This window comes from Dendrobates tinctorius, unplaced genomic scaffold, assembly GCF_039654945.1.
Source record: "Dendrobates tinctorius isolate UK_male_01 unplaced genomic scaffold, ASM3965494v1 ptg000039l, whole genome shotgun sequence".
NCBI lineage: Eukaryota > Metazoa > Chordata > Amphibia > Anura > Dendrobatidae > Dendrobates > Dendrobates tinctorius.
In genome coordinates, this window is record NW_027361707.1 from 66,482,559 (window position 1) to 66,495,111 (window position 12,553).

General features: G+C 42.9%; 1 protein-coding gene across 1 annotated transcript in view; it reads left to right on the forward strand.

Moving 5' to 3' along the window:
• The window catches only part of NWD2 (NACHT and WD repeat domain containing 2), a 301,930-nt gene that overhangs the window by 141,450 nt on the left and 147,927 nt on the right, over positions 1 to 12,553 (forward strand). Inside the window, exon 3 of the mRNA XM_073574727.1 lies at positions 6,057 to 6,173. Coding sequence (XP_073430828.1) covers positions 6,057 to 6,173 — 117 coding nt within the window. The remainder of the gene's footprint in view (positions 1 to 6,056; positions 6,174 to 12,553) is intronic.

Sequence of the window (12,553 nt, forward strand, 5' to 3'; positions counted from 1 at the left end):
CAGACGCCGGATCGCGACACATTGCCGGATCCGGCGAAAACCGGATGAAACGCATGGCCATCCGGCGCGATCCGGCGCAAATGCAAGTCAATGGGGGGGAAACCGGATCAGGCATTGCATTTCGCCGGATCCGGTTTCTGTCAAAAGCGCCGGATCGCGCCTGACGGCGAAAACCTGATGTGTGAAAGAGGCCTAACAGAGTAACTGTATTCACGAAGCCGAGCTAGAAATAACAGGCATCCAGATCGCTCTAATCATTCCTTCTGTTATGCTTATCTCTCGGCACAGATGCTCATAGCTAGAAAATGTTTGGCTCCAAATAATTTGTTGTGTTAAGAAAAAAAAAAAATTTCACACTGTACTAAAGATAAAAAAAAACACGATAAAATATTTTTAGGGAATATTCTACTTTAATAATAATAATCTGAAATTTGTGAGGGCGCTCTAAAAACTTGTTCGAGGTTACTGATTGTGCCAATGCTGTACCAAAGATGAAATTACATCAATGCCACCTTCATTGTACAGGGGGATGTTACTAATGAATCTAATTAAAGCGATTGTAACCATGTTTCGTTTATTTTGCATATAGTCCTTCAGAATCAGTGTGAAACTTGAGTATACTGTATATTGGTTGACGGTCAACAGGTGAACACAACCGGCTGGCCAGGAGACAGCACAGCTTTTCAAGTTCACAACAGGAACAGCCGCCCATATTGAACAGTTAGGCTAAGTTCACACGTTGCGTTTTTGCAAGTTTTGAAGGCTTTTTTGCTTCTTTTCTTGCTGTGTTTTTGCTGCATTTTTCAGGATCCCAACATTTAGCTTTGCTTCCACCATACAAACATGAACAATGCAAAGTGTTAGGGCACCAATGCAAGACACATGTGAAACCGTAAAACATTTTTTGAAAAATGGTCAAATAGATCAAATTGTATAGTGGAAAAAGATTTTTATGCATGAAAAAAAGTGATTATTCTGAACAAAAAAAGTTCACGCTTTCGTGAAAGAATACATAATGTAATAACAGCGGGGGGAGTTGAATCGGTCTGGAATAGTTTACCTGAGACATTGGCAGAGCATTTTGTAGGTGGGACACTGTTTACCTTCACACATTGGTCGGGGCCATTTTGTTGGTCAGGCATTGTTCAATTTCACACATTGGTCAGGCAATGTTTAGTTTTATACATTGGTCAGCCATTGAATTGCTCAGGCAATTGTTTACTTTAACATATCACTAATTTAATTGTAGTATTTAGATTTCAAAACAGTATCAGTTTTCCAACTCATGTGTGCATGGGTTTCTGAAATTTCTTAGCTTTTGCTAGTGTGAGGGAGCGCCAGGGCCATAGTCGTGGCTGTGACTAATGGCTCTTGTGCATCCTGGTCTCTCATCACATACAGAGAACGTCCTTTAATCAGTGTACTTGCCTCACCGCTCTCTGCACCTTCAGGGTCTCCTCTGAGCTGCTGCAGACCCTTTCCATACAATTGCACACAAACAGAGACACAGTCCAGTTGCAACTTAAAACATAGGACTTTACTTTTTCCTTCTCGCAGCACATCCTTGTCAGATACAACATCAGTGTGACAACCCAGAGTCCGGTTGTCACAGTGACATCGCCTCCCTCTAAGAGGTAAAGTCATGCTTGGAGGCAGAAAGGAACCCCATGCCAAGCAGCATACATTTAATCACAATTTCCTGCTGCAGGTCAGAAAAGGGAGATGCCTTATAAATTCTGGCCAGCAGAGGGGGGTTGGTGAGTCAGCTAGAAATCAGCTGAGGGGGTTGTCATGGAAACAAAGCAGCTGTGAGCTGTGAGGAGAAATGATAACAGTTAAACGTGAGGATGTGAGGTAAAGAGATCTTTCTGGAAGATCCTGTCAGATGAAGACAGGGAGCTGATCGGTGAGGAGCTCAATAGGCAGAGCTGAGCTGTGAAGAGGGAAAGGACAAGAGCAGACACTGAGAGACTCTAGGGAAGCTAAAATACTGCATATAACAGACTCCTGAGTGAAGCGCTAATAAAGAGAAAAGGGACATCAGAGTCCTAGGCTGACAGGAGCTGTAAGTCCTGACAGCCGAATCTGAAAGTACAGGGAATTGTAAATTCCAGTGCACATTAATCACCTGAGGGCACGGCAGCAGATAAGGAGCCCGGGGCTGACGGTGAAGAGAACGGTACCCGTGGAATAGGCTCACGCTGACAGCCGTAGAGGTTAGTGAAACCATCACGAATAGAGGGTCGCATCATAGTTATATACAGCGGAGACCCACACACAAAGCGCAGAAAGGAAAGTCCTAAATCCCCACCTGGCAAGAGGGATCCCCTGAATGCCTACAGGCGAGCCGGACTTATTCCATCACCTGTATGTGGTACTCCGGACTGCAACCTATTACTAGTAAAAGGTAAAGAAACTGCACCTCTCTGTGTCTTTCATTTATCTGCACCCCAACGTTTACAGCCACTTTTACTATTTATTTAACATCTTTGCCCTGAGACTACAGCCCTACCTGTGGAGGGCTACAACATCATAGCTGCACCCAACATCCATCCCAGAGAGGCAACACACGCAGCGCTGGTCACCTCTGATTAGAATACCACAGGTGACGTCACGTATTTCACCATCTAATAACTGTAATCTTCATTTTTACCACATAAATACCACACAACTTTCCCCTATTTTATTACTGGAAGCCTCTGGGCCACGGACCGGGTCGCTGCCACCGTGGAAGTCGACGGGCCCAGTACCGAGTACTCCCCCGGGGCACTCCATCAGCATAGGGTTCCATATAGTCCACATTCTCCACTTTCCCTGCACCTCTTCCTATGGCCTTCAGTATGTGCCAGGGTCATACTGCCTCTTGAGGTATTGCAGCTTCCTCCCTGTTCAGACTCACTACGCTTAGGAGTTCCCTCGTCCGTTTCGCCCCGGATACGAGGACATCTGCCCATGCAGTGAACTGCCACATTGTAGAGCCACCTGTGTCCCCATACTGTTGCGACCTTTGCTTTAGCCTCTGTTCCACCACTGCTGTCACACTGTTGCTAAGGCTGTGTTCCTATCTTCGAATGTTACGAAGCTACTGGGTTGCTCAAGCTCTGAAGCCCACCCAAGCTGTCTGGGCTCTCTAGGCTCTCTGGAACTAACCAGGAAACTTCCTGCCTTACCCCAGTTAACTCCTCCTAAAGTTAACTATTACTTATCTTAAACTCAGCATACTACAGTGTACTAATATGTCCCCATCTAGTGGACTAACTACTGTACTACGCTTTCCCTATGTTACAATTATATACATCACCTCACTATATAATATATATATATATATATATATATATATATATATACAGCAGCATAACATTTGGTACACCCCTTACACTGGTACTGTAAAAAGCAGCTTTTAATTTGCATAAAAAAGTAGCAAAAATGCAACGTGTGAACATAGCTTTAGGCTAGTTTCACACTAGCGTATGGCCGAGGTGTGGAGACCTGCGGACTTCCTCTGTGAAGCTCTGCCCACGGCCTCACCTCCATCAGCTCCGCCTACCTCGACATGCGGCATGTGTACCCTATGTTTAGCATTGGGTACGCAGGCCATGCCGATGTATGCGGATGCCTCCGCATGCGTCGTTTTGACGGTGCGGCAACAGCACCAAAATGCAACACATTGTGTTTGGCGCAGGTTGCCGCACCGTCAAAATGACGCATGTGGAGGCACGACCTGCATACCCGATGCTAAAGATAGGGTATGCAGGCTGCATGCCGAGGTAGGCAGAGCTGATGGGAGGAGGTGCGGCCATGGGCGGAGCTTCACAGAGGAAGTCCACAGGCCTCCGCACCTCGGCCATATGCTAGTGTGAAACTAGCCTTATATATTGAAAATGTTCATTCATAAAAAAGAAGGAAAGTAAGGAAAAGACAAAAAGTATGCAGATTACATGGACTAGAGTATATTTATCATAGTATATCATTTTTAGACAGTGTGAGCTTGAAGTAGAGTAGACAGTTTAAAAATGCTACAGATTTATCATAAAGGTTGATGCTTTTTGCCATGTGATAAATATGACACATCTTTAGCCCGTCTTGTCTACATTTACATCAACTATGTGTTGACATACTTTGTGCAAAAAATATGTACTAAAACTTTGGAGCTTTTTTTTCCATTTTTTACTTCTATTTTTTGCAGATGGTGTTATGTTAGGCCACAAAGTTCGTACTGATCCGTACCATTTTCGGCCACGGCACAGAAAGTATATAAAACACATAATAAAACACATAATAAATATTATTCAACTCTTGAAAGACAGTTTTTTTTCTGCTATAACTTTTACCTTATTTTGCAATAACCATAATTTGTTGAGAATTTTCTTCATACATTACTTTCTATAGGAGATGAATTTGGTGCAGATTTGCAGCTCAGTGAATTACAACAATAAGAGTAACTAGAGGTCATTCTTTTATTGAAGGCCATATTTCCAATATTCTTGTGCTCTGTTCTATGGTGTGACAACCTAGGAACAGAAAACTGCTGTGATTCTCAAACTATTCTGGCAATCAGAGTATGGAAACCGCTTTGTTCTCACACCATTATAAGACTTTGAATACGAATGCTTTGGAGGCTCTCTTGCAGAATCTGCCGAAAAATGCTAGATGATATAGTGCAAATGATGTCCATGGTGTGAGAATCTCTATGGGCTGCATTAAAATCAATGGGGCTTGTTTAGTAGGCAAGGTGTGGGCATTTTGACACTCCGATTGTTTTTATTTTTCTGGTTCTACAACAGAAGTACTGAAATTATAGCGTAGATGTGATTGAATCCTTAGTTGTATGCCAGGGACTGGAGAAAATCAAAAAGATTAGCCAATTCTAACCTTTGGTCTGGTTCTTTGTTGCATTTGGACTTCACTTCTGTGGACTCTTCAGCCCCACATCCCTTTGGCACCTATGTCACTTTCTAGGCCTTGAGATGTCATGGCGCCTAGTGCGCAACAACATAATAATAATAATCTTTATAATAGTGCTAATATATTCCGCAGCGCTTTACAGTTTGCACACATTATCATCACTGTCCCCGATGGGGCTCACAATCTAAATTCCCTATCAGTATGTCTTTGGAATGTGGGAGGAAACTGGAGTACCCGGAGGAAACCCACGCAATCATGGCAAGGCTGCAGTGCTATTCACTGAGCATCATAATGTCGGAGGGCCTAGGAAGTGACAGAAGTGCCCAGCACTAGAGTTGAGTTAATTTTTAAAACTTCTGTTCTGATTCTGATCAGTGCCGAATATTGTTTTTGCAATGTTCGCCGAAGACAGCCAAACGCCATTGGAGTTTATGGGAGTAGAAATGCACGAATATGTTCGGAACCGATCATTAAACATAAATTCGGCACAAATAGGGTACCAATATGCCACGAATACGACAAATTCTGAATTGTCGACCAATTCCGAACATATTCGTTCAACTCTACTCAGGACATGCTGCACCAAATGACAGAAGTCAGTACCGGGTTCCTCAACATTCTTTGCTCTTCTCTACAAGTAAACACTAAAATAACAGGTTTACCTAGTGAATCAGTGTGGTTTGAGAATATCTGTGTCTTCCACAGGTAATTCTCACACCAGTAAGCCATTTACCCATGGCCTGTTGTGAACTGGGCCATAGAAAAGAGAGCTATGCTACTATATAGTAGTCACAAATCTTTCTTGACTGTAACAACGGCATCGGAATTGGAGACTTTATTATCATATAATTTCCCATTTGTTATTACTAAGAAACAGATGACAATTAAATCTAAATATAATTCACGATATCCCAGTTATTCTGTAAATTGTGTGCATCCCCCATAATATCATTGTCTGTAATTACAATTCTTGGTACTTGAGGACTTAGTCATACAGTATATACAACATTATAAATTATAGGATATCACACAACCTTGGACAAGTCAAAAATACATCTAATACAATGAGAGTAAAGGCACAATAAAATTAAAGATGATTTTACTATTTCCTCCATCTGTTTGGAATGCTAATATATAACCTTAAATCCTAGGCTATAGACTTGTATTGGGGGATACCAGAAGAAGAATGGGATAGCCCTGAACTGCAGAGGACTCGTATGAGGTTGTTGGAGGAGTGTCTGAAAACATCTGCTGGACCATGTTTTGTGGTAAGTAAGTCATATGCATATTACATATCCAGTAATAAATTGGTGTGCTAAAAGGAATTATTATTATTATTATTATTATACATCTATATAGCGCCATTTATTCCATGGGAAGAGGGAAAATATAGACAAGTACAATAAACTTGTGCAAGACAAGGGACACACAAGTACAGAAGGAGAGAGGACCCTGCCCGCGAGGGCTCACAGTCTGCAGGGATGGGTGAGGATACACTAGGAGAGGGTAGAGCTGGTTGTGCGGTGGTTCAGTAGACCGAGGATCATTGCAGGCTGTAAGCTTGTCGGAACAGGTGGGTCTTCAGGTTCTTCTTGAAGGTTTCCGTTGGTGAGAGTCTGATGTGTTACGGGAGAGAGTTCCAGAGTATGTGGGAAGCACGGGAGAAGTCTTGTATGCGGTTGTGGAAAGAAGAGATGAGGGGGGAGTAGAGAAGGAGATCTTGAGAGGATCGAAGGTTGCGTGTGGGTAGGTACCGGGAGACCATGTCACAGATGTATGGAGGAGACAGGTTGTGGATGGCTTTGTATGTCATGGTTAGGGTTTTGAACTGGAGCCTCTGGACAACAGGAATAGTGAAGGGCCTCGCATAGGGGGGAGGCTGGGGAATAGCGAGGAGACAGGTGGATTAGTCGGGCAGCAGAGTGTAGGATGGATTGGAGTGGTGCCAGAGTGCTGGAGGGGAGACCAGAGAGTAGGAGGTTGCATTAGTCGAGGCGGGAGATGATAAGGGCGTGCACTAGTGTTTTTGTGGTTTCATGGTTGAGGAATGTGCGGATACGGGAAATATTTTTGAGTTTGAGGCGGCAGGATGAGGCAAGGGCTTGGATATGTGGTTTGAAAGAGACGGCAGAGTCGAGGATCACCCCAAGGCACCGAGCGTGTGGGACTGGGGAAAGCGAGCAGCCATTGACATTGATGGATAGGTCTGGTGGAGGGGTAGAGTGAGATGGGGGAAAGATGATGAATTCTGTTTTGTCCATGTTCAGTTTGAGCAAGCGAGCAGAAAAGAAGGCTGAAATAGCAGACAGACATTGTGGGATTTTGGTCAGTAAGGAGGTGAGGTCAGGTCCAGATAGGTAGATCTGCATGTCATCGGTGTAGAGGTGGTACTGCAAGCCATGGGACTCTATGAGCTGTCCTAGGTCGAAGGTGTAGATGGAGAAGTGTAGGGGTCCGAGGACTGAGCCTTGAGGAACACCGACAGACAGGGGGCGAGGTGAGGAGGTGGTGTGTGAGAGGGAGACACTAAATGTTTGGTCTGTTAGGTATGATGAGATCTAGGATAGGGCCAATTCTGTGATGCCAAGAGATGAGAGAATCTGTAGCAGGAGGAAATGATCCACGGTGTCGAAGGGAGAAGACAGGTCCAGGAGAAGGAGGACAGAGTAGTGTCGCTTGCTCTTGGCGGTTAGTAGGTCGTTAGTGACTTTAGTTATGGCAGTTTCAGTTGAGTGATGCGGTCAGAAGCCAGATTGTAACCGGTCAAAGAGGGAACAGGAGGAGAGGTGGGAGGACAGTTCAAGATATACATGCTGTTCCAGTAGTTTTGAGGCGTAAGGGAGAAGAGATATCAGATGATAGTTAGACATAGAGGATGGGTCAAGGGAGGGCTTTTTGAGGATGGGTGTGATTGAGGCATGTTTAAAGGATGAGGGAAAGACACCATTTGTAAGAGGTGTGTTAGAGTTGGGATGAATGTGCTCATCCTCATTCCTAATATTAGGTGGGCCAAAGAACCCCGTCTATATTGTTTTACATGAGCAAATATGACAATTGTAAAATAAATGCACTATATGAAAAAAGTATGAATTATTTAATTCAAGTTTTTCAAACAGATTATGTTCAACGTGCTACAAAAAATTGTGTAAAAAACTATGTGATTTTACTGCAACTCTGCTGGTATGAGTGAGTGTGGCCTCCACCCCATTGCCACAGGCGCATAAAATCCCACCTTTCGTCATGCCGTCTGCCTTCACTAACATTTGTGATGGAATAGCTTATTCTAATTCAAATATGGTCCTGTAATAGGATGCTATCAATGTAAGAAGTCATATTTTCCTCCTAAATATTCCGCCATCATGTTTGAGTGATATTATTAAAAAGTTGACAGAAGCACAGTAACTCAGCCACAAAGCCACGTAAAGTTACAGAGCGGAGTCACCGAGCGCTGAGGAGCAGAAGTTGCTTATGATTTCCAGGTTGAATGGATGAATCTGAATTTGGCCAATGCCAGGAGAACATTACTTATCTGACTTCATTGTGACAACTGTAAATTTTGGGAGTGAATGTATAATGCTTTGTGGTTGTTTTTCAAGGGTCGATCTAGACCCTTTAGTTTCAATGAAGGCAAATCTTAGTACTTCAGCATAGCAAGACATTTTGGACAATTGTATTCTTCCAACTTTGTTGTAACATTTTGAAAAAGGCCCTTTTCTGTTCTAGCATGACTGTGCCCAAGTGCATGAAGCAAGGTCTAAAAAGCCATGGTTGGGGGACATTGGTGCAGAAAAGCTTGACTGACTAAACAGAGTCATGGCTTCAATATAGTCATACACCTTTGACATAAACTCGAATGAAGGTTGAGATTCCAGCCCTCTCAGCCAACATCAATGTCTGACCTCACAAATGCTCTTCTGGAATAATGGGCAAAAGTTCCTACTGACACACTCCAGAATCTGGTAGAAAGCCTTCCCAGAAGAGTGGGAGCTGATATATCTGCAAAGGGACCAACTCCATATTAATGGATTCAGAATGTAGGTGTAATCTGTGTTCCATTACGTTTGTTTACCTGTATTGGTATAAACAAGTGGGTGGATTTAGACCTTGAATATTGATTTTGGTAGCATCCATGTGTAATTGTATGTAATCTGTTTATGGAATGGCTGTAACCTTAGGAGTAGAGATGAGCGAATTTGTTCGGATTTTGTCCCGGAATCTGATTTTGACATATTCGAGCCATAATTAAACAATGTTCTTTCCGAATGATCGGTTCGTAACATATTCAGTAATTTCTACTCCCATTGACTCTAATGACATTCGGCTGTGTTCGCCGAATATTACAAAAACAATATTCGATTCCGATCGAATCAGAACAAATTCGCTCATCTCTACTTAGGAGGTTGAAAGGAAGAACTGTAACATAATGATTGACATATAAAGTACTGTAATATCAGATTTCACTTTTATACTATGGATGATAAATATTTAAGATAAGCCAGTATGAGTAAGAGACCTTGGTAACTTGAGATATCACAAGGTGAATTATACTAAACCTGCAGCTCATATGTGGCTATGTAATACTGAGCCATCCAGTGCTTTGCCCTCTAGAGAATATGGAGAGCTGCTGATTCAAACCATTTCATTACACCTCTGTATATGATCAGATTTTTTTTCCATATTAAGAGTAGATCTGATGCGCCAAGAAAAAGACAATGAATGGGCGTTGGCAAACTTGACAAGTATTAGTTACACATCCAAACTCTTAGAAAGTTAGCGAAAATCCAGCACTTGTTTTTACAGTGTAAATAAAAACCAAAACTTTTATTGACACATCAAAACTGAAATAATAGCATGACAACGATGCCACGAATAAGGGCCACAAACAAATCCCGTTTCGAAACACATAGGGATTTTTTTTGCTACTATCCCCAGGATGTCCTGTTTTTTAATGTCCTACAATTTTAATTTGGATGTTTCAATAAAAGTTTTTGTTTTTGTTCACACTGGAAACAACTCCTGAATTTTCACTAACTTTCTAAGTCCCATCCGTTCCTTCTTAACTGGGATTTCATCCAAGAACTTCCCATAGATCTAAACAAGTAGTTGAGAGGTGAGCTGAAAGCACACAGTTTTTTCTACATCCAAGCTCTACAGTTCCTTTCACTGATTGAGGGTGGCTTCATCCAGTTGTATCAGTAATTTGAAGGGTTACCCAGTTTCGTAAAGAAAGGAAAACAGAGAATTATATAAAACAGACCCAGTACTCTCTTATTACCCCTGCTGATCAAGCACTGATGCCCTAGAGATCTTTGTGGTCTTTATTAACAGGTGGCCAGCTTGTGAACGCTGGAAAAGTATAGCATAAGTACTGCCACAAGTTGGCCACCACCACAGAAATAAGTAGATATTAAACAATACCATTTTTTTCACCAATATGAAAAATAGTAGATGAATGTGTCGTTTTCTAAAACTTCCCCCAAGAACACAAGAAGATCCTATTACTAGATCACATTAGTTTTTCATAGTTCTTCTGCATACAGTACTAAGCTGTTGGGCACAGTATCTGGCACTGACTCAGCAGTCATATTCAGAGTGCCGGTTGACAACGGCCTACATGCAGCGCTACACACATATTAGAAGAGTGAACTGTGAGAACTGTCAAAACAGTCTGTTTGCGATAAAGTTATGATTTATCTCTCCTCCGCACTAACACTGCACAGTGTACAGATCACTAGAGTTGAGCGACTTTTGGTTTTTTAGGGTCGCGTTTCGTTTCGTGAAACCCGACTTTTCCAAAAGTCGGGTCGAGCAAGATCGTCCGATTATAGGGAAAAGTCGGGGTCGTCCCGAAACACGAAACCCAATGTAAGTCAATGGGGAATAAAAGTCGGCAGTGAGAGGAGGACAGGAAACACACCTACAGTGCCCATTTGAATGCCAAAAGCATAAATTCTTCTTACTTAAGCTTGTCAACCTTAATTAACTTCATAATATAAGTTACGCACTGAAAAATGGGGGTTATTTGGCTAAAGTTGTGGGGGGGAGAGGGCTGGCTGCAGGTTTTCATGTGCCCTGGGCGAAAGAGCGCCCCTTTAACACATACCACAACTCATCATGCTCCGATACGGCAGATAAATAGCGGTATAGTACAATGAAAAATACCTCACTTTTTACATCTCATGACGAGGCCCATCTATTTCTCCATACAGAATCATTGGTCCCATATAATGTTTGAAACAGTATATGATGAGCTCCACATAATGCTACAGTATATGTTGGTCCCCATGGATGAAGCTCCACTGTCTTATGGGCCCAAATAATGCTCCAAACATAATGGGCCCCATTTCTAATGCTCTAGTGTATAATGGGCCCTGTAAATGCTGCTCCAGTGTCTGATGTCCACCTTTGGAATGTTCCAGTGTATGGTGGGCCCCATCTATCATTCTCCAGAGTATAGTGCTCCCCAAAAATTGCTGTCCCAACATTGAAAACAATCAAATAAGTCTCCTCGCTAGGGAATCCCTGTACTTGTCTGGACAGGTGCTGTAGCTTGCTTAACAGCTCGCCAGCCGTTCTCACGCCCAGTATGGATTGCACGTGATTGCACAAAGGTTAGAAAGGGTACCGTATCCCTGGATAACATGTAAGGATAGCGTACACATTCAAAATATATGTCTATACAGCATGAGGCAGGCTCAGACGGTGTTAGGCCCAGTATGGATTGCACGTCATTGCACAAAGGTTAGAAAGGGTACCGTATCCCTGGATAACATGTATGGATAGCGTACACATTCAAAATATATGTCTATACAGCATGAGGCAGGCTCAGACGGTGTTAGGCCCAGTATGGATTGCACGTCATTGCACAAAGGTTAGAAAGGGTACCGTATCCCCGGATAACATGTATGGATAGCGTACACATTCAAAATATATGTCTATACAGCATGAGGCAGGCTCAGACGGTGTTAGGCCCAGTATGGATTGCACGTGATTGCACAAAGGTTAGAAAGGGTACCGTATCCCCGGATAACATGTATGGATAGCGTACACATTCAAAATATATGTCTATACAGCATGAGGCAGGCTCAGACGGTGTTAGGCCCAGTATGGATTGCACGTGATTGCACAAAGGTTAGAAAGGGTACCGTATCCCTGGATAACATGTATGGATAGCGTACACATTCAAAATATATGTCTATACAGCATGAGGCAGGCTCAGACGGTGTTAGGCCCAGTATGGATTGCACGTGATTGCACAAAGGTTAGAAAGGGTACCGTATCCCTGGATAACATGTATGGATAGCGTACACATTCAAAATATATGTCTATACAGCATGAGGCAGGCTCAGACGGTGTTAGGCCCAGTATGGATTGCACGTCATTGCACAAAGGTTAGAAAGGGTACCGTATCCCTGGATAACATGTATGGATAGCGTACACATTCAAAATATATGTCTATACAGCATGAGGCAGGCTCAGACGGTGTTAGGCCCAGTATGGATTGCACGTCATTGCACAAAGGTTAGAAAGGGTACCGTATCCCTGGATAACATGTATGGATAGCGTACACATTCAAAATATATGTCTATACAGCATGAGGCAGGCTCAGACGGTGTTAGGCCCAGTATGGATTGCACGTGATTACACA